This window comes from Rhineura floridana, chromosome 7 (genome assembly GCF_030035675.1).
Source record: "Rhineura floridana isolate rRhiFlo1 chromosome 7, rRhiFlo1.hap2, whole genome shotgun sequence".
NCBI lineage: Eukaryota > Metazoa > Chordata > Lepidosauria > Squamata > Rhineuridae > Rhineura > Rhineura floridana.
In genome coordinates, this window is record NC_084486.1 from 25,713,051 (window position 1) to 25,738,936 (window position 25,886).

General features: G+C 40.6%; 1 protein-coding gene across 2 annotated transcripts in view; it reads left to right on the plus strand.

Annotated features, from left to right (window-relative positions):
- The window catches only part of PHYHIPL (phytanoyl-CoA 2-hydroxylase interacting protein like), a 112,352-nt gene that overhangs the window by 39,525 nt on the left and 46,941 nt on the right, over nt 1-25,886 (plus strand). Inside the window, exon 2 of one of the 2 annotated variants that reach the window (XM_061635074.1) lies at nt 214-386. The exons of the other annotated variant lie outside the window; for it this stretch is intronic. Within the exon in view, the coding sequence (XP_061491058.1) occupies nt 214-386 (173 nt within the window). The remainder of the gene's footprint in view (nt 1-213; nt 387-25,886) is intronic. 2 annotated transcript variants of the gene reach the window in all.

Consider the following 25,886-nt stretch of genomic DNA (forward strand, 5'->3'; position numbering starts at 1 on the left):
GTCTGCCAATCCGCGCCCGCCGCCGCCCGCCAGTCCCGTGGAGAGCAGTGAGCGCGCGCGCCCGTGCTGCACCCAGCAGTTTTGCAGCCAGCCTGGAGAGACAGAGAGGGAAGAGGGAGGAGGGAGGCGGCGGCCAGACAAGAGCTGCTGCTGCCGCTGTCGCAAAGCGTGCGTCCCCTTCCAGCGCTTATCTTTCCTTCCCACCCCTGACAGCACTCAGTTCGAAAGGAGTGGGGGAAATAGTAAGTCAGGAAGGCACGAAGTGAGAGGGGGGCAAACAATGGAGGTGCCTCGTCTGGATCACCATATGAGCAGCCCCACCAGTCCCTGCGAGGATGTCATCAAGAACCTCAGCTTGGAGGCGATTCAGCTCTGCGATCGGGACGGTGAGTTGAAGGTTTAGGGGGCTTAGGGGGATGGTCATAAGGGTAAGCTTAGCCGAACGCAAAGGGGTTCCTTCCGCTGCTGCTACCACCCCCGCTTCAGCCCACCCCCGCTAGGCTTCCTGATATAAAATTAATCCCCCCTGGCGTATGGTTCTTTGTTGCCATCCCATCTACCCTCGCCCCCTCCCTCCAGTCTTACGGTGGGTTAGGTGTAATGGCCCTCCCTCCCTCCTAGTCATTCTGTCACGACTGAGAACAAAAGAACCACCCCAAAGGAGGGGGCATACTTTTATAGAGGGAAACCCTCCTTAATAAGAAAAAAAATAGTTCTGTGCTGTGCAGAGCGTTTGCCTGTTCAGAGGACTGGGAAGGAGGGGCAGCTCCCTTCAAACGTTAATTAGCATTTAGGGCTCCAAGAACGCGTGTATAGGCATACATTTGCGCGCATGCAGCGAGTCGGGTCTGGTGCCTGCGAACTGATGGGGTTGGTTGCTTCTTGCGAAACCGTGATCTCCAACTCCTGACACGACCCCCTTTGTGGCGTCCTTAATTATTGGAGGGGGAAGTGATTCCTGGATAGAAAAATGAGAGAGCGCCTTTTCGTAGCTCCTCTCCCCCCCCTTTATCGAAGCAAAAACTTGTCAAGTCACATATCTAGTTTTTTGTAATTAAACATAACCTATTTCTCAAATGTGGTGGAGGTAAATGCCACTTGAGAGGTAAAAAGACGTCGGGATTGATGGTGGTAGCCCGGCTTGATAGGTAGGAAAGAAGAAAAGCAGAGGTTGGATGTTTCAGCACCATGGACAGTTTTTGGTCTATAAGGGAAATTCTCCTGGCAGAGTCTAATCTAATGCAGAGTGTGCGACTGATGCAATATATTTTTGTGCTAATATTAAATCCTTTGTTCTGTACTCTTAACAGTTGCAAATTTTGATACCCGTGGGAAATGGGAGTAAACACAGAGAGAGAATCTTAAAAGCAAGTGATGGTGATATTGTTCGCTTGTTAATGCAGATTGTGCTAAAGTAGCATGGTTAAAACTGCCTAGCAAATGAAGTTTTGTTACTGGACTCTGCAAAAGGGTTGCCTGAGCTGCAGAAACCCAGGCATTTGTGAGGCTGTAATAAAGATCTGGGAACAACCAATTTACATACTGATGTACTGACACTGAAGACTAGCAATTATGAGTGTATTTAATATTAATTCTATACAATTATGTCTCGCTTCATTGAGGAAGTACTGTGATAAAACAACACCAGAATAACTTGCGTTCAGAAAGTAATACCTTAAAGAGTTAATTTACAGAACACAATTTAATTTTGTGTTCATGTGCTTACCTTATAATGTTTAACACCTAGTAGCTCAAACAACTTGAAAATGATTTTAAATAGTATCTCCTAGTTTAAAAGCAAAACTGAATATGGCTTGTTTGCCAGTTAACTCTCCCACATGGTTTTAGTACACTGAACATTTGGTGGCTTAATGTTAAATTTCTTCTCCATACTGTATTGTTTTGAAATATACACCTGTAATCTACAAACAAGTCATTCTGGAATAGTCCTTTTTGTGCCATTTGAAGTACTGTAAAGTTGCTTGAGGACTGCATATCAAGGAGCGCAACAGAATTTGCCATATACCATGCATGCTTTCTTATAATGGAGGCTTTAAGTAACAGGCTTAACGGTTCTTAAGTTACATATTTGTCAAGTTTTAATAATAACATTGTATTCAGGAGTGTGAGCCTTTTTCATTTTTACTTGAGTACCCATATGTACCATGCATATTTCATGGGAAAACAAGAGTTATATTTTAGGATACAAGTGCAATGGCATTAAAATATCTGCGGAGGGGAATCTGCCAGCATTGGTGTGGGCAGCAATAAAGCAACAGCACTAGCTTTCATTCAATAGACAAAGTAGCATATTTTCCTCAATGTCATCTAATTGCACTGTTTTTCTAAAATATGAAACAGTGGCCGCATTTGCATGTCCCAATAAGCCAGGGTTGTTGGCTTATCATAGTTTGTTGTGAACAAGCAGTATAGTGGTGTACACTGCCCAATCACTCACACTTTGCTCCTCCTCTGATGTGGGGCGAGACAAACAAGGAAGCCATTGTTAAGCTTAGCTTCTTACAGATGTCCAAACCCAGATCCTGGTTTATTGCCTTTTAAGAATTCAAGATTAGCCAGCTTTAAACCTTGGTTTGTTGTTGACTTATGAATTCTGGCTGTTCAAGGACCAACCAACCAGGATCCTGGGTTCAGACATCACAAGAAGCCAAGCCTAATTGTGGCTTCCTGCTTTGTTTCTCCTACTTGTATCAAGGGAGGAGTGGAATGGGAACGATTAGGCTGCATTCACCAACACACTGCACATTCACAATAAACCACAACAAGCCATGAATGTGACCAACATGTATATATATTATGCACAGCTTTGGGTATGGGATATATAGAAGACTCATGCAGTTCTCTGTCTTTTTGTCTCAAGCAAAATGTAGTGAAGATTGTGAAGTTAATTGCAGCTGGCTGCTAATTGGTTGAGCATATTCTAATTAATTGTGTACAGTGTAGCACAATCTTATGAAGTCTAATAAGGTTACACTTTGTAGAGTGATTTTTCCTCTTGATCTTTAAGAAAAAGGAAGGGGAAAGTTGGCTCAAAACAAATACTGGGCGGGGAGGCTGCCAATTTTTTCCCTCTCATAGATTTCATGTGCCAAGTGAATCCTTAGTGTGTGTGGCTCTGATCCTTAAAAAGACCTCCATCAGTACAAAGCTTATTAACTCAGTGTCTTTTGGGGTAGCTCATTATTCCAAATATTAGAAGCAGACATTTAAGGAACTGAAATTTATGCATGCATTGTGCATTGAAAATTTACCACTAGTATTCCGAACTGGGCGTGGACAAGTACATTTGGAACTTACTTTGTTACCAACAGGTGGCACTTACGACCCAAGAATGCCTACATGGAAAGGCATAATGTGAGAAATGGATCCAACTTTTCAGCAGAGCAGTATATAATTAGTTGACTCTAATGTGTAACACCATATATAAATAACATGGTATTTCTTCTAGGGCATCATGGGGTGCAATCTATCAAGCAGTGTTGCAGTACAATGAACATTTTCATGGCTTATGGGCAGGGCTTCTATGAAAACTCCACTGAAATGAATGGCTATTTCACAGCAGCAATTATAAGGGGGGCTGGAATCTGATCAGTGCAATTCTCAGTCCTTTGAACTCGCTGGGTGTTCAACTCCTCTCCCCCACCCCTTGTTAAACTGACTAATGGCTTCATTTTATGTCTGTAGTCTTTTACCCATTTAGTATGTGCAAGCCTCACTGAAATTAACAAGTACTCCATTGCAGCCCATGTTAATGTTTTGTTTTTGGTTTGAGGAAATATGTATTTGGAATTGGTTTTCTTTCAAGTTGCACAAGGTGAATCTAATTAGACAACTACTGATGATGCCCATTGACAATGATCCACATAAAAATGTGTAAGATTGGGGGATACACAGAATAATGTACATTATATTCAGCAATCAACATTTCTTTACCAAATGTATATTTTAACCTACTGTTATGTAGTAGACGGGTGAGCTCTGTAATTTTATTTAAAGCTACAGCAATTATTCTGTAAAGTTGCTTGTTTGGTTATTATCCAGACCCTATGTTTAACAAATGTGAGGCCAAAATCCTGATATTAGTTAGAAGCTTGAGGTAAAATAGTCCAGCTATTGACTCCAAGAAAACATTTATAATGTAACATATTTATTTTCTGCTCCTTCCTTTTCCAACTCTTATTGCCTCCCTGAATGCCACCGAAGAGTCTAGAACAGCCTCACATTCCAAACAAAAAGAAATGTTTATTCCAAAGACACTCTGTCTTCTCTCGTTCTCCCCTTCTTGATTAGATACAGAATATAATTCCATTTTCCCAGCAAGAGCTTTCTCCGGGTGGTTCACAGCAATATTAATGAAACTAAATAAAAATAAAATATTTATTAGGTCTCATAATCAACAAAACAGGTGCAGTGAAAAACCTCTCCATAGAAATGACAAAATCTCTCAACCAACTTGTTTTACGATAACATCTAAAGGCCTGAAGATATCTGCTCAAACTGGCCTCCCGGCTCAAGTTGTCCCATTACGCTGGAGCCACAACTAAAAAAGCAATACTAGATCCTCCAGTCAAGTCTAGTTCAAGAGCAAGTTAAGCAGAGCATCTTTGCAGATTGTAAAGTATAACAAGGAATGCAATAGCCTTTTAATCTCCAGTCCAGGTCTCCCTTGTTGATGTAGGGACGGAAATGTGCACATGATGCCCATTCCCCTTACCAAAAGGAGCAACTATGGAGTGAAATGAATAATATGTAGTCATGTGAGTTTTATGGGAAATTTTGAATTGAATTCTTTTTCTATGTATTTGCATATGGTAAATTGCATTGGAAAGTTTTCTGATCCAATTTAGCCTGTTTGTTGAACTTGTGTTTAATAAACAGCTAAACACTAAGTTTGTGTAATACTGTATTTGCAACTAGCATCCATTCAGTGTTACTAAAGAACTTAGAAAATGGAAATTTTTCTATGGAAAAATAAAGCAGTAGTAGTTGTTTTTTGCCGCACATCACTGACAGTATGTGCACGCTGCTTCCCTCTTTTGTAGCCTGTGTATTGGTAACCTCTCTTCACTAGAAAGCAATGAAATGGGGTGGGGGAGAGAAGCAAAACAGTTCTCAAACATTTTTGCCCTATTATTGCTATTTATATGTATTAACAATTGCAACAAATTGTTATCTTGGTGGATCCAATCTAAAATGTTTTCATTCCATTTTATCACTCTTTTCACAATTTGTAGGTATCTGTGGCTTCCAGCTTAGCAGTTGGAGCAACTCTTTCATTAGCGAATTACATTACTGCATTTAGATGTATGTAAACTGTAATTCTCCAGTCATTTTCAATGGTTAATTTATATCTGCTTATAAACATCTTGTTTGTTGTGCCATGTTGATATGCATATACCTGTATAAGTGTGCATGTCTTTCTGTTTGTCTTCCAATATCTGGATATGACTTAGTTAAATAATTGTGGAGGTGGGGGGATGGTATAATAAATATTTTGATTTACAAGCAAAATAAAAAGTGAATTGCAAAGCAGTTTTTTTCTATTGAAAGTGATATTAATAGTATAGCATGAGACACTTTTGAAAAAGAGATCCAAATTGCTGCTCAGCAATATCCTGGGCACAAAATCTATTCAGTCTCCCAATCCCTGTTTTCTCCAGTCATAAATGTCCATAGTGTAAACTTTTTCTTTAAAGTCATAATAGACACATCCCCAAATGTGATGATCACATTTCTGGTGCAGTGCCATCATTTGTATAGAAAATAAAAGAACTGTGCTAGGGTTAGGATTGCCAGTTGGGGTTTTTTTCCAATCTAACTCCTGTGTAGGTATGGCTCTTATTTTGAAAACCAATTCTTAGTTTGAGCCAGGCTGAACAGACCAAAGTGAGTCCATCTAGACAAGCACCCTCTTTCCCACAGTGACTAGCCTGATGCTTCTAGGAAAGCCCATGAAGCAGGGCATGAAGGCACTAGCACTTTTCCAGTTGTTGCTCCCCATCTGTTATTCACATGGTATAGTGCCTCTGTACATGCAAGTTCCATTGAACTACATTGCTAATAGCAGTTGATAGGAGAATAAATCTAATCCATTTTAATGCCATTTAAAGTAGTGGCTGTCATCAGATCTTGGGGCAGTGACTTCCATTACTTAACTAGGCATTGTACGAAGATGGTAGAAATGCTATCTAGATAGAAATGTAAAGGTCCGGGAGGGGGGGGGAACAGAAATGGGAGGAGGGAGCATTTTCTGTCTGGGCCTTCGTATCTCTCAGTAGCAGAATATTTCCAGAACAGTAATTCAGAATGTTCCTCTTCTTAGTCCCTACTTCTAAAAATTCTGTGTGTCTTTCGGCTTTGATAATATCTCCCTTCTAATTCCTTTGCTTACATCCTTCAAATACTGCTGATTGTCTGCCCACCATGTAAACTGTCATGTGTGTGTAACATAGAATAATGTGCGTTATAATCTTTTCTTGAGCATCAGCTGCTCCCTCCATCCCGTGCCTTTTCTATCACTCTTTTCTGTGCAGCATTCTTTCAAAAAACAGAAAAGAAGTTCTTTGCTGTTTGTTTTTTAATAGCACTGACAGTTTTCTCTGCCTACATGCTGTTTATCCAGTTTGCTTTACATATTTTGTATCATTTCTTAATGCATTTCATGTAGTCAGCTGCTTCAGAGACTGTGATTGCCTGGGACGCAGGGTAAAATGTGTGATCATTATGATGTCCTATCTCAGCTCCAGAGTCACGTCAATTTGTGTATTTTTCATTGGGTTTTATTCTTTCTAAAATTTATATACCACTTGATGGTGTAAAAAACCAACAAACTCTAAGCGGTTTACAAGAAACATTAAAATTAAAAAACAGTTAAAAAGTAATTAAAAATGATTAAAACAGCAGTAAACAAAAAAGAGATTAAAACATATCAAGGTACTTGAATATAGTCCACCAGGGACTGTCTCTGCTTAGTGCCTATTCATTTCAGTGGGATTTTCTTTGTAAGTGGGGTACTCAGACTATGAAAGAAGAATTCGCTACAATTTCACAAGGAAAACATGGGAAGTGAAATTCTTGCTATTTCCTAACAAGCTATTTTTCTATGTCTCACCTTTCTGTTATGTGGATTTTCTTTAGGTTATTTCTGAATTGTTCAGCATTCATTCTTCTACCTATTTGGTTTTTTTTTACACATTTGTATAAAATACCCAGTCATTTGCACATTGCAACTACCAGTTCCAATTTTAATATCATTGGTGAATTCATCATTATGTGCTCGCTCACTCTCTTCTGGATCATTAATCAAGCCTTTAATTGCATCTATAGCTATGCCCAGCATCTGGGGTGCCTCGCTGAACACCTGACCCTGCTTGAATCTCTTCAATTTGCCATGGTCTTTTGTTCAACTCTGCCTTGGCAAATGTTCACTCCCAAGTGTCAGCGTTCCCATCAAACAAGGCTTTGTGGCAGGAAGAAGAATGGTCAGTCATGTAACAGAGAGGACATTTTACCAAAAAAGCTCAATCTTTGTCAGGCTTCAGTTGCTTATTGTGATCAATCCATTCATACTTGGTGATATTTTTTTGTTTTGTTTCTGAGAGACGTTTGCTACTTGAGGCTCTCTCTTTCAACTTTATCATCTTCAGATCTATGCCTAACTTAACCATACATGAATGATGGCCTAACTTCCAGATGGTTACCTTGGGACTGCAAAAGGAAAAAAAGAGGGTGGTCAAGGGCTAGACAAGCCACACTCAATACACATTGAGTGGGTGGTATTCATTTGGTTGGTTGTTAGGAAGCTGTTTTATACCAAGTCAGATTAGTCCATCTAACTCAGCATTGTCTACATTGACTGGCAGAACTTCTCCAGGATTTCAAGCAGATGTCTGCCAGCCCTACGTGGAGATGTCAGGGATTGAAACTGGGACCTTTTAGATACAAAGCAGGTACTCTTACCACTGAGTTGCTAACCCTTCCCCACAACTGCACACCTTTCAATAAGTCTTTTGCCTATCACATGCCTCATCTAACTGGACATAAATCCTGTGGAATTAATTTAACTCAGTCTCCAACATGTTTGTCCCATAGTTTAAAAATGAGGACTAAGAACAACCAATGAAACCAATTGACAGTAAGCTCAGGGTGGTCAAAAGTAACAATATGTGATATGTTGCTACAGGATGGAATCTGTGGGATTTGTTTCAAGATTAATTTACGAACGATGGCTCTTTCTGTAGCTGTTAGACTTGAGAGTTAGAAATGGATTCAACATGTTCAGAGGGTGTATACCTCTGACTACCAGACCAATGGGGGATGGCTAACTCTAGCATACCCTACTGGTGATGTCTGGCCAGCCATCATTGGAAATGCAATACTGTAAAAGATGCACCATTGGCTTGACCCCACATTGCAATCATTCTGTTCTGTGACTAATGCCCCTACAGTAATTCTGGACACCCAATAGTCTGTCTAAGACTGTAGGCTGATAAGTGCAATCTCTTCATTGGATCAACTAGATATTTAAATGAGTTTCAGGCTTTCATATCTTTTAAGCTGTGAATCTGTGAATGTCTTGAAAACATGCCATTTTTCTATTAATGTTTGGAAGGTTGTATCATTTAAAAAAAAAATCTAGCTGGTACAATTAAAGAGAATTCTAGGTCTCATTATATAGAACTGACACGGCTACAGAAATCTTGACTTTTATATATCTGTGTTGACACATCACTTTTAAGCTCCTGATGGAATTTTGTTCATGTATTTATTCCAGCATTTTTGGCAGCTCTTCCTCCTTTGCTCTTTTGGTGGGCTATATCTCTTGGCTCGGGTATGAGCATCTGGTATGAGCCCAGGCTGGCCCTACCTTTGGGTAAAAGAAGATGGCCACCTCAGATGACAGATGCTGGAGAGACAGTTAGCTGCTCCTGAGTCTTCCTCCAGCTGTTCCTGTCCTCCTGAGCCAGTGGCAGTGATGCTTGGTTGCTTGTTGCTGGTCAGGACTGTCTCTCTGTTTCACCTGGTTGCTTTTCCGCCAACATGTTGCAGCACTGTTAGGAAAGGCCCAATACCGAACAAGCAGGCAGAGGCACCTGGCACAGGCCACACATTCCAATATGCATTGAACATGCACATGTGTTGCTCTGCTCATTTATTATTTATTTATTTATTTATTAGATTGACATCCCACCCTTCCTCCCAGTAGGAGCCCATGTTCATGTGATGCTCGCTGATGCCACTGCCACTGCATTGCAGCATTGTTTCAGCACGCACTAACTAGGCACCAGATGGAGCAGTGAGCAAGTACTGGCGAGGTGCTAGAGAGCAGAGCTCTGTGTGTGCTGTGCAGCCTGGCCTGTGCCCCTGAAACTAGCTTGCTGGTGCCTTCAAATATCTGCCATGAACAAAAATGCAGCAGCAACGCAAGGAGGGCTGCTTCAGAACAAACCCATACCTAAGAAAAATTATGCTGTGCAAGAGCCGTCTGTTTTTAACTCTTTCTGTAGATCTGTTGCAGCCTGCCTCTCTGACCTTGACTGTTCCCCCACCACCACCCTTTCTGGTTTCTGGCTGTCCTTATTAATAGTCTTGGTTTGCTATGCCCTCTCTATTCCTTTGAACAATCTCGCAGCTGTTGGGTTTTTCCTACCTCATTAATTCTCCTTCACTTTTCATATCAGAAGTAATTTTTCTTCTCCTTTGCTTGTTCGTCTTTAATTTCTCAGCGTCCTTTCTTTGCCATTAATGCCCATCTGCAGATTCTTTGGAATCGTGCTTTAGAGGGGGCATCTCATATTCATTCCCCTGTCTTGTCTTCTTTTAGTAGATGGATAGGTTACATATCTAAGAAAAAGTGGCAATGCAGGATGGGAGAAAAAAATAACTTCAGCCAAAATCTGGATATGCATCAACAGCAAAGAGCCATGCATGCAGTTGTGGCTTTGTTTGTTGTTTTTGCTGCCAAAGAGACAAGCCACTCAGCAAGCTAAGTTCCACTTGCGCATACAGTTTTCCCCCTGCGCATGCATTTCACTTCTTTGGAATCTGGCCTAGACAGGTACAACAGCACTGCATAGTTAAATGGAAAAGGACTATCTATGAAAGAGAGCCCAATGAATGGAATGGGTGTTGCTCTTGGGTCAAGGGGTCCAAGGTTTAACCCCCAGCCAACCATGATTGTCAATGTGTAGCCTTGGACTAGTCAGTTTCTCAGTTTACCTTGCCTCACAGGGTTGTTGGCATAAAGCAGAGTAATCCCATGTGCATTGCCCTGAATTCCTTGGAGAAAGGGTGAGATAAGATAGAAATATGATAAATAACCACTGACTTCAAAGTAGAACCAGGTAACAAGAAGTCCATGGGTCATATTTGGATCTCCAGTTCCATTTTGAGTGTCTCAATAAAGCATATGGAATGTCCTTTGTCAGTTCCTTTGTGATGATCCATGAATGCTACTGGATTGCAACAACTTGACTTTGCCCATTTTTAAAATCTTTTCCTAAGCTGTGCATTTCTGTATACAGAGAGAACTACCCTCTATAGTTGACATTTCACCAAATGGGCAATTTTTGCTGCTGAAACAGCTTGGCACTTAACTAACTCTGGATACATTCAAGACAAACATTTTGAAGGTGGCCAGCATGTGGTAGGCCTTGCTGTGGCAAGCAGCCCTTAAGTGTAGGGCAGAGTGTCTGCATTTCAAGTAAGATCCCAAGTTCATGAGGAGAAGCTCCTTGGTGTTTCTAGTTAAATGGATCTTGGATATTAGCAGGGCCGGGAAAGGCTTCTGCCAGACATTCTGGAGCCACAGCACATTGGGGGAGATATCACTGGGCTAGATGGAGTACTGGGCAGTCTTACAGTGACTCCTTTATATCCAGAATGGGAGATGGTCTTTTTAGTGAGAGTGGACAGAGCTATATGTGGCTGGTGTTGATCTTTTGGTGATTTGTTGTTGGAAGAAAATTAAAGGGGTAGGGGAATTATTCAAGATGGAATCTTCACTTTTATCTGCTATTAGGCTGAGTTCACATGTGTGTGACAATCAGAGGTAATACAAATTAGATGTATTTCCCATCATCATCTTTATTACATTTCTTCCAAGGAGCTTAAGGTGGTATATATGGTTCACCCCCTCTCCATTTTATCCTTGTAACAACCCTGTGTAGTAGGTTAGTCTGAGAGAGGGTGACTGACCCAAGGTCACCTAGTGAACTTGTGTCTAAGTGGGGATTTGAACCCAGATCTTCCAGATCCTAGTCCAACACTCCTACCACTACACTACCTCTCTTGACCCTAAGTTTGAGTTTGCACATTAAATAATTTATCACTTGATAACCTGAATGTGATAAACTATCATCAGTTTCACATATTCTTCTATTAAACACATAAAAATGCTGTCTGTGAACTCTTCCATCATACGTGATTGCCTTATGTGATAAGAGGGTAGCACTATTTTTCACCCACCCACCCCTCGATCCTCTGTTTAGGCCCTGCTTGTTTCTTAGTAGACAGGACCTTTTAGCGCTGCCAATCTACATAGTATTTAGCATTTATATAGTTCTTTAGAAAGTTCAGTATGCTACTTACATGCGTACATATATCTGCGAGCTCAGTAAACCTTACAATAGGCCTGTGAAGTATGACAGTATGTAAAATATCTATTTCCTGGTTTTCCAAACTCACATTGAGACATTCCAGGATGGCTACCATCCTACTAAATTAAAAATAGGATAACTGTAATTTTGCAAACAGTGCAGCTGGTGATCAGCAGAATAGCTGCTCAGCAAACAATTTAGGAGTTGGTCATCCTGTAGGCATGCTAGAATAAAAATGTTTTCATCTGATTTTGAAACACCTTTGGGGAGCAGGCCAGCTGGCAGAACAGGCCCTGCGGATGCACACAGCAGAATGAAGCAATCTTCAGGCAGCACCGTGCAGGAAGAGGGGTAAAATAGGTCAGGTATCAGCATCTAAATGGTGCAGCAAGAACTCAAAAGGATTGTCTAGCAGTTGTGGTGGATCATTTGGGCTCCACTTCAGGCCACAAAATACCTTAGGTCAACATTGCTCGTTAAATGGGTCTCCTGGTTCAAGAAGTTCGACTGCTTAGGAACAACGAGGGAGAAGACTCTGTCCTGAATTCCCACCGAATGCCCTTCTGCTCGTAATAGAACACAGAGCAGAGTCTCTCCTAATAATCTGAGTGGATGAGCTGGATCATACTGGAGGAGGCAATTATTCCTAAAGTAACCTGGTCCCAGGCTATTTAGGGTTTTAATTGGGCTTTGAAATGCATCTGAAGCTAGTGTAGCTGGAACAGCAATAGTCAGAGGATCCAAAAATCTGGCCAAGCTGCCTCGTTTTGGACGTACTGAAGTTTCCAATCACTTGTGAAAGACTGCTCCATGTGGAACGTGTTGCAGTAATCCAGCCTTGATGTAACTAAGGCCTGGCCAGGTCCCTCTTCTCCAGGAACAGGTGCAGCTGGGAACCAGCCAAGTCACACAAAAGTATTCCTGGCCACAACCACTGCCTGGCCATCCAGAAGCAAAGCTGGAGAGCCAAACCTGGCTCTTCAGTCAAGCCCATCCCAAGCAGGCTGTCTCTCTGTTACAGGATCCATAGCCTGGCTGATTGTCTCAGTTTGGTAGTCCACATCTGGTCCATTACTGACAGTGGAGCTACTCATTTATGCTCATGTTGGGGGCAGAATGAGGTTGGACTGAGCAATATTGGATTCCCTGAGATTTTCTACTGTATTCATGATGAAGGTAAGACTTGATTTGGGGTCCATACTCCTACCTTCTACAACCATGAGGTCCCCAGATCATGTCTTATATATATCTGGGAACTGTGATACACGAAGCTGAATTTATTTATTTTGCCCCCAGACCACATACCACCATCATCACCTTCATGAATGCTGTCTGTGTGATGATATCTTTCATTCTTTTATGTTTCAGGAAAGTAACCAAATACAACGGTCTATAGTTTCCAGTTGTGAGAAAAAGAGAGCCTTAACCAAAGGCTCACTTCAGAAGCTTAGATGCTACATGCATGTTGTCATAGGCACCCCTTGTCTGACCTTGAAATTATTTCTTTCAGCATGTTATAATGCATTGTGATGGTGGTAGCTGAATCAATTTCCATTGTGGTGTTTGTAGCTGAATCATTAATCAATTTTAGTTTTATTGTTATCACAAAGTGTTCTTGTCTCTGTTCACGCTTGAATGCAGGTGCTATTTTGCATAGATGGTTTTGAAAACAATAATTGGACTTTTAAAAATCTACTGAAGACTTCGGTGAACCTTGACAGTGTTATTCCTAAACTTAGGGAGGTGGGAGAACGTGTCTTGCTAGAATACTCTAAAATGACTTGTTTTTATTCAACCACTCCATGTTTTTGTCATTTTTTTAATATGAAGAGTATTGTCTAATCTCAACACTCTTGTCTAACATTTTGCTATTAATTGATAACCGGCCTGAGCCTTTTCTAAGAAAAATGCATTTCCATAGCAAATAGGGTTGAATTAAAAAACAACAACAGTTGAGGACTGCTCCTCTGTCAGGTAATAAGCCAAGATAGGATGTCAAAGCTAGACTAGGGCCCAAAAGGCAGATAGGATGTTGCAGAGAAGAGGTCAATAGACCAGATGGAATTGGAAATAAGTACCAGGTTTTAAGAACAGAGATGGAAAAGAAAGGCAAAAGAAAACAACAGAAGCTGTAAACCAAGGATGGGAAACCTTTTCCGGCCCAAGGGTCATATTCCCTTTGGGCATTCTCCTGGGGGCCGCATTCCACCAGTGAGTGGGGCTAGAGGCAAAAAGTGGGCAGAGCAATCAGTGTCAATTTTACCTTTGTCCTATTGGCTAATTTCTTTACACTCGCACAATCCTCTCTCTCCTCCGTTATGGCAGGTAAGAAGCATGATCAGAGTCCTAGCATGCATTCTAGCCAGGTGAAAACATTCAAGGAGGGTGCAAAGCAGGACTGGGAATGGGGTGGTGGTGGCCTAGAGAGAGTCCCAAGGGACAAATAAAGGCCTGGAGAGTTCCTCATTCCTGCTATAAACAGATTCAAGGTACAGTGGAGGAGCTCTAGCTGGAAGAGTAATCAGCCCTCCTTGTAGCCTCTTCTTGCATCCTTTTTGTAGGAGATGCTGGGTGTGTTTGCTTGCCCTCTTCTTTCTTTCTTTTGTGTGTGTGTGTGTATGTGTTATTTAAACTGCACTCATCACCCCAGCTATAGATGTAGAATCACATATAAAGACACAGGTCTGCTGTCATTGTGTGTGTTTTGACCCAGATTTCTTATAGACTTGATATGGTACTGGAAATTTGCCTTGTGCCATTGACTGTCTGAGTCCTGACCCAACCAAAATCCACAATGGGACAAGTACAAGAAAAAAAAACATGCTTCTTTACAGACCTGCCTCGTATATTGAAAATAATGGACCTAGGAGAAAGAATATGGCCAAATAATTCTTGCACAGTGTGTTTGACCCAGGAGAATTCAAATGGACTTGGCAACATGCATTTTTAATACAAGAGCACTGAAAGGAAGAGGAGACCCGATACAAATGTGTAGGGAACAGTGTGAGCCAGCACCGCAGCAGCCGAAACCAGCTAACCTGCTGTGCAGACCAGAGCTTGGAAAAGTTACATTTTTGAACTACAACTCCCATCAGCCCCAGCCAGCATGGCCATTGGATTGGTCTGATGGGAGCTGTAGTTCAAAAAAGTAACTTTTCCAAGCTCTGGTGCAGACATGGGCATTTGAGTATATCTGGTGCAGGAAGATGGATGCCAAGTTACAGTTTGTAGTTATAGTGAACAACTCTGTGCCCAAACCACAAGTGTCTCTTATCTAGACTGCTGCAGTATCTTCCCTGATGGCCTTGCCCTTTTTTAATCTCATTACTCTTCAGCCGGAATCATCCTTTTCCTTGTGCCTCTGCAATGGCTCCTTAACACTCTTGAAGCTCTACTAGATCTTACTAGGAAGGTTCCTCACTTCTCTGCCCCTGAATGTGACCTGCTTTATATCTGCAGTAGAATGAGGTGGTAAAATCTTGAGGAGAGAGAATTCAGTAGGTGGATGAGGTGCCACTTTTTCATGTTCTCTCTTGGGGTGTCTCCAGACTGTCAGTATTTTGTTGGAGGGATTCAGATGCATACTGCAACTTTAGGTTTCCACAACTTAAGTACAGTAGATTAAAATGCTCTGTTACCCTAATACAACAAACCAAAAGTGACAGGGAAATGCATTTAACAGTGTGGGATGAACAAATAACTAATGGGGAAGTGTATAAACACCCTGCAAGCAAATCAGGATAAATCCTCATTTGTCGTATAACCTCCCCACAAACAAGTCAGAACAAATGCTCAATAAAGACTGGATATAACCTAATCTCTCCATGTTAGCTTTCTGTAAGCAAATCAAAATGAATACTCAATAAATAGGTGGTCTGCAGGAGCAGTCATATTATAGGTTCTTGTCCAACAAGTTTCTTGTTGTGCTAGGTCTGTGATTGCAGTGAATTGTGTGTTTTAAGTGTTCAAATATGACCCACCCACGCACACACATTTCCACCTCTTTATGTTGCATGTGCAAACCAGGCCAGTCTTCCCTTTTCCTCGTTGTTCCTCATTCCTTCTCTCCGCATTCTGAGGCTGCAAAAGAGTGCACATGGGGGCTGTATGTGTTCCATAATGGCATCTTAATTTACAATGCAGTATTGTGTAGGAGCAGACATGGAGATGCATTCACGTATCTCTGCCATCACATGTACTTTGGTGCTTAGATTATCAGGGAGCTGAATTTTGCACCAAATAATGTCACAACATATGCTTCCCCCCCGTATTTCTCTGCATTTCACTTCCCTCTTGCTTCATTTTTTTACAATGTATATATGTACCTGTAATTCAGGATTAACACTTCATGCATCTGAATCCCCATGAAAGCTTATGCCATAATGATGTTTGCTAGTTTTTAAGGTACCACAAGACTCCTTTTGGTTATGCTTTTTCTGCATTCTTGCAGTGTACACATTGGACAAAGTGTACTCTGCTTGTGTTCTTAAATCATCAGGATATTATTGGACACCAGCTGCAGTCCTGGCTCAGTCTAGCTATTCTTATGTTATGATTAATACAGAATTCACTATGAAATGTGTAGGCTTCTAATGCTTAAATTAGCATTCACTTTTTAAAGAAAAAATTGCAGTGGCATTTTGACACATCCAATTCAGATAGGAGTAACTGGAGACCCAGCGACTATTGCTGCAGAGAGATAATATAATCCTGCTAGGCTGAGCATTTGTCTGATTGCACCAACACATTCAGCCTTAAATGAGAATGCAGAACCCAAAATAACATTGTGCTAAGCTTTTTATAGATACCATTGTCTTTCTCTGTAGCTGTTCTTTTAATGCTAAGTGAGGACTATGTGGTTTTGCAGACATTGCATAGATTGCATGTTGGATCTGTTGGTTTTTTGCTTCACTGGATGTGTTCAGGTAAACTCCTTTCACACACACCCTCTCTTTTTAACACAGTCTTATAAACAAATTTCCAAAAGATAATCCCCCTCCAATCTTTACTTGCTTGCCCACCTGTATATCTGTTACTTATTTGTAGTGCATCAGTATCTGAAAAGGTGTGAGGGCAAACCACCAGCTATTTCCAGATTGTAAATGTTAACTCTACCTGGTTGTCTGGAGACATAGTTACTTGCTCCAGGTGAGTGGTTATTTTACAGGTCTGCGTTTAAAGACTACTGTACAGCCTAGGAACCAGAAGTTTGGTAAACTCAATTCTCATTGAAATAAATGGGAACAAATTAGCAGTGGCTTAAGTCCCACTCATTTAAATGGGATTTAAGCTTAACTAAGGTAGGCTGCAGTCCTAACCCCACACACCTGGGAGTATGCTCCATTGAATTCCATAGAACTTACTTCTGAGTTACTTACTGCTGTTAGTCTGGATCCAAACCCTAATCTGGAATAGACCTGGGTGAGCTACAATTTAGGAACAGAAGGGTAGGGAAACAGAGGAAGCTGCTTATTTACCATGTCAGATTATTGGTCCTTCTAACTCTGTATTTTTAAAAAATGTATATTTGTAAAGAGTTTTTAAAATAATTTTTCACTTAATATTTTTCAAAAGAAGCCCAGTAACACAGCACAAATACAGGAAGTAACAGATATAACAAAATCCAGTTCAGTTTTGTCTCCGCTGACAGCAGCTCTCTAGGGTTTCAGACAAGAACCTGGGACTTTCTGCATTCAAAGCATGTGCTCTGTGGCTGAGCGATGGCTCTTCCCAAATTGTACAAGTAATTGCCTCCCAACTCATCATGTCAGGCTTCAGCCCACACCATTCTTATCCTGGTTGCAGCTGCTTAAGAGCAACTCATATGGAAGTATCCTAGGCAGTTAAAATTATACTTCCAGTCTGGCATTTACACAAGCATAAAATAATATCAAATTTTGAACAAATTTTGAAATTTTTCTGATGATGCTAACTAAAGGTGAATGATTCGGTGTTTCCTGTTTGGCAACTGTTGGAGAATGCTGGATTAGACGGACACCCTTTGTCTGATCTAGCAAGACAGCTGTTGTGTTCTTAAGCATGTTGGAAAGTATTTTAAAGGCACTGTATTTTTGAGGAAAACAATGACAAACCACTTCTGAATACTGCTTACCATGAAAACCCTATTCATAGGGTTGCCATAAGTCAGAATTGACTTGAAGGCAGTCCATTACATTTCCATTCTAAAAACACAACCCTGTTGATTTTGTACATAGCAGAGTCCTTGGGCTAATTTTAGGAACAAGCATGGCATTGTGGGCTGTTGACATGTTATGCCTGGTCCAACAATAATACCTATCACTTAAAGAGCACATTTCAAATGTTCAAAAGCATTTTCCATGCATTAGCGCAGTGATCCTTAAAAGAGCCCTACAAAGTAGGCTAGTTGCACCCCCCCCCAATGTTACAATTGTAGATTGAGGCTAGGAGGTAAGCAGTCACCTTAAAACTTCCTAGTAGATTTATGGCTGAGGGCTTAAACCAGAGATTTCAGGCTTGTACTTCCGACCTCTACACAACATCCCCTGTCTAGTGGTTAAAAAGGAAACCAAGCCCTTCCCTGTGAAGTATGATCCAGTTTCTCTACTCCATGCTTGCCTGTCTTTTCTAGGAATGAAAATGGTGGGAAAATCTATCAGTAGCAAAACCACCATCTTCCTCCTTTGGCATAGTCCCTGCACCATCGGGGGTTCACATGTAACCTCTGCCCTCCAAATAATTCTCATTGCAACACTGAACAATTTCCCTTCTCACTGGCAGTTTGGAAGATTTTCATATGTACGTGTTCCATTTTGTCTTTATTGTCATTATGGTTGAGATTCCTCCCCCCACACCCTTATTTTATAACCATGAGGAGTTAATAATAATAATAATAATAATAATAATAATAAACATTTATTTATAATATCCCTTCCACCAAAGAGTGGCACACCAAACATATACCAATAAAATAACAATACGTAAAATAACATAACAGTTCCTAATATCAACCATTGTCATAAAAGGCACCTATCACCAAAACCAAATCATGTATTCTGCCACAAACCAAGTCCCCACCCCAAGCCCTCTCAACCACAATCAATTAGCCCATTTGTTTACTCTGGCAAATCAAAGGGGAAGGTTTTCAGACCCTTCCAAAAATGGGTAAAATCCTCCTCCAGCTGAAGCGCTGCAGGAAGGCCATTGCACAGACACAGAACCAAATCCTGAAAGGTTCGCATCAGCGGGACAGCCAGTAATCCCTGGCCCACAGATCTTGTATATCTGGCTGGAATGTACCTTGCCAGCCGTGATGCCAGATAACAAGGGAGATTGGAACACAGGGCCCTAAAGGCAAGGACAAAAAGTTTATACCTTGCCCTAACCTGAACGGGCAGCCAATGAAGGGCCCAGCAAGAGAAGGTGGGATGGAGTAGCAGGGAAGGTCCAGGACAACCCAAACAGAGCTGTTCTGGATCAGGACCAAAGGACGGAGAGAGGAAGAGGGCAAGCCTGCCAAGAGACTGTTACAATAATCCAGATGTGAGGTAACCAGAGCCCGAACAAGCAAATGCACAGTCTCATTAGTGAGGAACCTACAGATTCTATGAATATTCAAAAGGTGAAAATTGCATGCCTTCACTGTCACTGCAAAAAGGGGATGTAAAGACAAACGATCGTCCTGCAAAACGATGGAGGCCACCATACAGCTCTGGAGACACAGCGTAGGACGGGAAAGAGGAACAGAAAGAGGATTGGGTTGAAACACAAGAAACTCGTTTTTTTCCATGTTCAATTTCAGATGATCTGCAGTCATAAATGTGTCTTTGTACAGTACATCTCTAAAGTCAATGGGTTGAAGAAAGCCTTTTCATAAACTAGGAATTGGACTGCAGGCAGAAGAAAATGTGGGAAGCAGACATAGTAAATGTTGATTGTCCTATTGGAAGAATAGCTATTGCTCTTTCAGGTTGTGGATTGAAAATTGCACTCTCCAGTTTCTGTATCTTCTGAGCATCCCCCTTAATTTTGCACAATTTGCACAATAAAATCACACCGTTCACAGCTGCTCTTTACAATCATGCCTGTTGATCTGCTAACCATTTATATATTCAGATACTCAATAGAATATTGTTAAGTAATGCCACAGAGAATGTCTTCAACTATACAGACAAAATGGCATTCTGCCATCATCTTAGTAAAGTTTTGTATCCAATGTGAGGATCACTTCATCATCCTGGGATTCTTTTGTTTATAGGCTTTGGTTCTTGTTGCTCCTGTCTAATTTAGGGATTATACCCAAGGATTCTTTGTTTCATTACAACATCTAGCTGCTGCATTGATTCTTTGGAGCCTATCGCTGCCAGGTCATGGCAGTGTCAGGGGGACTACTCATGAATAGGTGGGTTTGCAGCAGAGTGGTAGACCCTCAGCTTCATATTTGAACAGCTTATCCAATGGAGGCAGCCTCCACTTGGTGAACATTTATGTGTAGCTGCCTGTTTTTATACCAAACTCAAGAGCCCAGATGAAAGGGAGGGTGAAATCAATATACTTTCCTTCCTTTCACACACTCGGGTGCAGAATATCAGGGGTGCAGAATCAGGCTTACATCCCGAATTTCTAACTACAGTCACTTGAGTGCCAGTATTCCTTCTTGATATAATTATCCCAACAACCTATGGTGTATATGGTTTTTTTTTTATTGTTATCATTTAGTAGAAGGTCACCTAGTATTCATCTTTTAAATATCAGTTTTGCTTCACTTGAACTTCTCCAGTCTTCATTTTTCTTAAATTGAAGTCATTTGTCATCATATAAATGTCAACAGATAGCTCTTGCACATCTTCCACTTTTTTTATTGCAAAGGACTGTGTCAAACCTGCTTGCCGAGTTATAGCTGTTGGCAATAGGTTTTTGCAAGCAGCAAGTTTCCAGATAGAATATAGCCTTGTAGAGCCAGTCTTTTATCTATTTATTTGTACTGTATTTCATTTTAGGGAAGTGTTCTAGAAAATGAAGTATGTGTGCCAATATTTTAGCTCTTTAGAGCTATGCTAAGTGCATTCATTTATTCACTGTGCTGCCAGTATTTCCAGCTCTAGAGATCTAAAGAATGATTTGCTTAGAATCAAGGGCCAAAAACATTTCACTGCCCCAAGTGTATGCATCCCCCCCAAGCCACTTATGGTGTGTTGTGTGTGTGGAAGGGGTAACAAGGTTCTTTCCTCTTGCCCCTAAACTGTTCATTCAAGCAGAAATTGAGTCCAACTTGCTATAGCCAGGGGATGGGGAACCTGTCACCCTCCAGATGATGTTGGACTATGACTCCTTTCAGCCCCAGCCACCATGGCCAATGGTCAGGGATGGAACCATTTGACAAAACAGAAAATCTACTACAATGTTTTGCATGTTTCTGCAAAAGGGAAGAACATTACTTGTCTAGCAATGCTGCAATCTACCTCCTTCCCCCACTCCCTGCTGCAAAGGAAAACTGGAGTTTCACCTTTTGTAGTCTGAAGCTCCAGTTCTAAACTCCTTGCAATTTCTCAGTAGAGAGGAGCTTTTTACAGCCCTTTACAGAATAACTGTAATAATTATTGACTGTTTGCTTTTGTATCCTATGAGTGTCCTGTGGAGCCCAGCTTAGGCTGTGATCATGATTGCAGAAACACTGACTTAATTGTCACGGATTGTTCTTAAATTATTTATTTATTTATTTAAACTGGAATGGCTAACCTATGACCCTCCAGATGTTGTTCAACTCCAATTCCCATCAGCCCCAGACACCATTGTCAGTGGCCAAGGATGTTGGGATTTGGAGTCAAGCAACTCGAGGATCGCATATGTTAGCTACCCCTGATTTAAACAATGTCTAAGACCCTTCTCAGGATCATCAATCCTCCCAAAGCTGCTTACAATAACAAGTTAAATCAGTGCAATAAAACAGCATTGTTAACCCTGACAATTAAAACTAATGCAACATTTCACTCATTACATACAAAATAAAGGCAGCAGATAGTAAAATCACATACGCACCACATATAGCCAACCCCCTCATTCTCTGCACAGGATACCAGCTGCCCCAGCTTATTTTAACCAAAACCAGATTGGAAAAGAAAAGTCAGCAGGGCTTATCTAAAAAAAATTAAGGAAGAAATTAAGAACCATGGGAACTGTAGTCTTCTGACTGGGCTGGAGCTCCTGACGGAAAATTCTTAGCACAGAACTACAGTTCCCAGGATTTCTTCAAGGAAGCCATGACAGTTAAACTAATTTAACTCCAGTCTGTGCTGGCACTGTAGTGTACACATGCCCTTGTTTGAAGGCAAGCCCTTTTTGAAGTCAGTGAGACTAGCTTCCAAATGAATTGAGCGGAGTTTGCTTCAATCAAGTTTCCTCTTCAGGGTATTTCTTTATATCTCACAAGAAAAAGAGAATCTATGAAAGCTGGGATACTTAAAGGCAGTTCAGGCTAGTTCATGTTTTTGTGAAGCAGAGGAAAGTTTCTTTCAAAGGAAAGAACTCAGACCTCTAAATTTTTAGGGATGCAAGTCCCTGTGTTAAATTAAGCAGCCATATGTTATTTATGGAGCGCACTTGCTGCTTTTGAAAAGAGTTGAGAAACATGATTTATGCGGTAAGCGCTTGCCAGGCATTAAGAACTTGGAGACATCTGACCACAAATATGTTGTATGCATCTTAGAAAATATCTGCACTGCAGGGACTTCCGGGAAGGGTGACTTCGCTTGTGCCTGCTTTTGAGACGGGCTCCCGCCTCAAAAGAAGCTTATTCAGATATAAATCAGTCAGAACATTTTTTTTTGACTGATGAAATTTCTCCCGGGCAGGGAGAAACGTAGAGATCAACCTCAAAAGCCTGTTTTTGTTGGGAGGACTGGATTTCATTAATTTATGAGAAAAGGTCCAGCCAGCAATGCCAGACGGACTTCCGAACAAGCTCTATCTGATTAATGCGATACGTTTATCTTTTCTTCAAAGAGAAAACAGACTAACAGGCAAGCACCCTTCTTTCTATTATTTTTTTTACTTGGTTTAAATTGTTGCAGCAAAAAGAGATTTGTCAAATGAATCAGCTTTAAAGAACTTCTGGGTGAGCTATAACTCTTCTCTGTTATTCACAAAATTAACAGCTTATCTCTGTTTCTATTGCAAAAAGCTGTCCTGGAAGTGCATTCTAAAGATATAAACAGAAGAGGGATTTCTATTCCGAGGAACATTATATTGTCTGGGACTATTCTCTTTTTGGTCTATTTTATTTTGACGAATCTGCTTCTTCACGACGCCACTAACTGTTTTGATGCTGGGAACTAAATTTGTTTTGTATTCTTGAACATAGAGAGATAAGGCAGGCTGCTCTGTTTATACTGTGATGTCATCAAGCCTGGAATATTAACCCAATTGTTGCTGAAATAAGAAGTGGTTCTTCTTTATTTTTGTTTTGTTTTGTTTTTGTGGTTTTAAAAATGGCAATCAAGAAAGTGGCTGAGAATCTGGAAGTAATTATGTTTCAGAAAATAATGGATGAGATTGAGATAACGAAACAAACCCTGCGACAGGGCAGTAAGGAGCTGAAAATGGAACTGAGCAAAATGACGCAGGAGCTTAAAGAAATAGGGGATCCTGTGAGAGAGGAGAATGAGATCAGAGATGAGAAAAGAAAAAATAAAGGGAAGATACAAGCCCTGGAGATTGGAACAAATGTGGAATTGGAAAAAGATCTGGAGTTTATGGATATTAGAAATAAAATCTACTGTTTGGAATTTAACATTATCTCTGAAGAAATTAATGAAGATATTAGAGATAAAGTTATCAATGGCTTGGATAATCTTCTGGACTGGAATGACGTGATGGAGCTTGATATAGAGAAAATCTATGGAATTAACTGCAGCCATGTGACAATGGAAAAACTCTCAAGAGACGAGCCAGTGCATTCTGTAAAAAAGAAGAACAGAGATATGACTTTACAACAATATTTCAGCAACTTATTCAGAATTGATGGCAAGAAAATATTTGGGATAGAGGAAATTCCCATCAGACTCTTATTATATGACTATGGCTATGACAGCAAGATTATTATGGAATACTGATAATGGAAGATTGGACACTGAAATTACTGGACTTAACAGGACTATTGAAGATGGAAGATGGAATTAATATGGATAATGGAATAATGGCTATTGAAATTATTGGACCTAACAGATTTTGATGAGATGGATTAATCGATATGTTTATTTGGACTATGGTTATGACAATAAGATTATTATTATTATTAACGAGATGGATTAATCGACATGTTTATTTGGAGAAAAATTGATAGATATATTTCTTAAAGAATTGAAACCTCTCTTTGACTTTTTGTGGAAAGAATAAAGTAATGTTTATGAGATTTGATGATTAATTAAGATAACTACTGGAGGAAAGTGATTTTATAATATAATTTAAGAGACAGGATTGTTATATATTGTAGACCTATAACTGATTTGATCTGTGACAAATGGGAAGTCAACATTTTATTTTTTTGTTTAATCATTTTTGTTTTGTTTTGTTTTTTGTCTTTGAATGTTTTATGGTTTTGTTTTGTATGTTTTATGAAAATTTGAATAAAAATTATTGTAAAAAAAACAAACAATTATTCCAAGATCCTTCTCGCATATAGTATTGCTGAGCCAGGTATCCCCCATCTTATAACTGTGTATTTGGTTTCTTTTTCCTAGGTGTGGAACTTTGCACTTATCCCTGTTAAATTTCATTCTGTTGTTTTCAGCCTAATGCTCCAGCCTATCAAGATCCTGTTGAATTTTGTTTCGGTCTTCCAGGGTATTAACTATCCCACCCCCCAATTTTGTATCATCTGCAAATTTGATAAGCATTCCCTGCACCTCCTCTTCCAAGTCATTAATAAAAATGTTGAAGAGCACTGGGTCCAGGACCAAGCCCTGCGGTACTATACTTGTTACTTCCCCCCAGTTTGAGAAGGAACCATTGATAAGCATTCTTTGAATACAATTCTGTAGCCAACTGTGGATCCACCTGATAGTTGTTCCATTCAACCCACATTTAGCAACTTGCTAATCAGAATATCATGGGGCACTTTGTCAAAAGCTTTGCTGACCATTTGTCAAGATATACTATGTCCACAGCATTCCCACAGTCTATCAGGGAGGTTACTCGATCAAAAAATGAGATAAGATTAGTCTGGCAGGATTTATTCTGGATAAATCCACGTTGGCTTTTAGTAATCACTGCATTGTTTTCAAGGTGCTTACAGATTGACCGCTTTATAATCTGTTCCAGAATTTTCCCAGGGATTGATGTCAGGCTGACTGGTCTGTAGTTCCCAGGTTCCTCCTTTTTGCCCTTTTTGAAGATAAGGACAACATTAGCCCTCCTTCAGTCATCCGGCACTTCACCCATCCTCCACAATTTCGCAAAGATATTAGACAGTGCTTCCAAGAGTTCTTCAGCCAGTTCCTTCAATACTTTAGGATGCAGTTCATTGGGCCCTGCAGATTTGAACTTGTTCAAAGTGATTAGGTATTCCTTGACCATTTGTCTATTAAACTCAAGCTCCAATCCTGCCCCTTCTACTTCATGTTTCCCGGGAGGGTCATAGACCCATTTTTGGGAGAAGACTGGGCCAAAGTAGGAATTGAGCACTTCTGCCTTTTCTTTCTCACAGTCAGTATTGCCTACAGCCCAAGGCCCTTATTCTCTCAACCCCCATACACTGCTTCTTTCCAAGTACTGTGAATTTTCATGGCTGGGGAAGCTAATGGGAAGCTAGAGACAATCAGTATTGGCATTTTAAAAACTCTGCAGGTCCATTAGTCACTCATGCCCTTTCAAGCAGAAATCCATCTAGAGAATGACCTTGTCCAACCATGAGATACCACTATTATGCAAGAGGAATGATCTGTTCTAGCCTGGGTGTTGATGTTTTGACAGTTGTATTTCCAGGGCATTGTAACTGTTAAAAATTCACCTCATGTGATGGTGACAATCAAGTTGGGATTTGAGCAACACTTACGTCCCAAACCTGTTGCTGGGCCTATAGAGAACTGAAAGAGATGGGCAGAAACCCCAGTTGAGGTTATCTGTTGCTGGCCAGTACTATTCAAGACTGCAGGAGGGAGGTTGGATGTCCCCATGAATATAACAAATAAGCAAGAAAGCTCTTTACACATACAAAATTAGCCTTTTTCTTGATAGAACCTAGAACTTAGACCTTCTCCCTGGTATGTTAGTTTTTTTGCAGGGGGGTTGTAT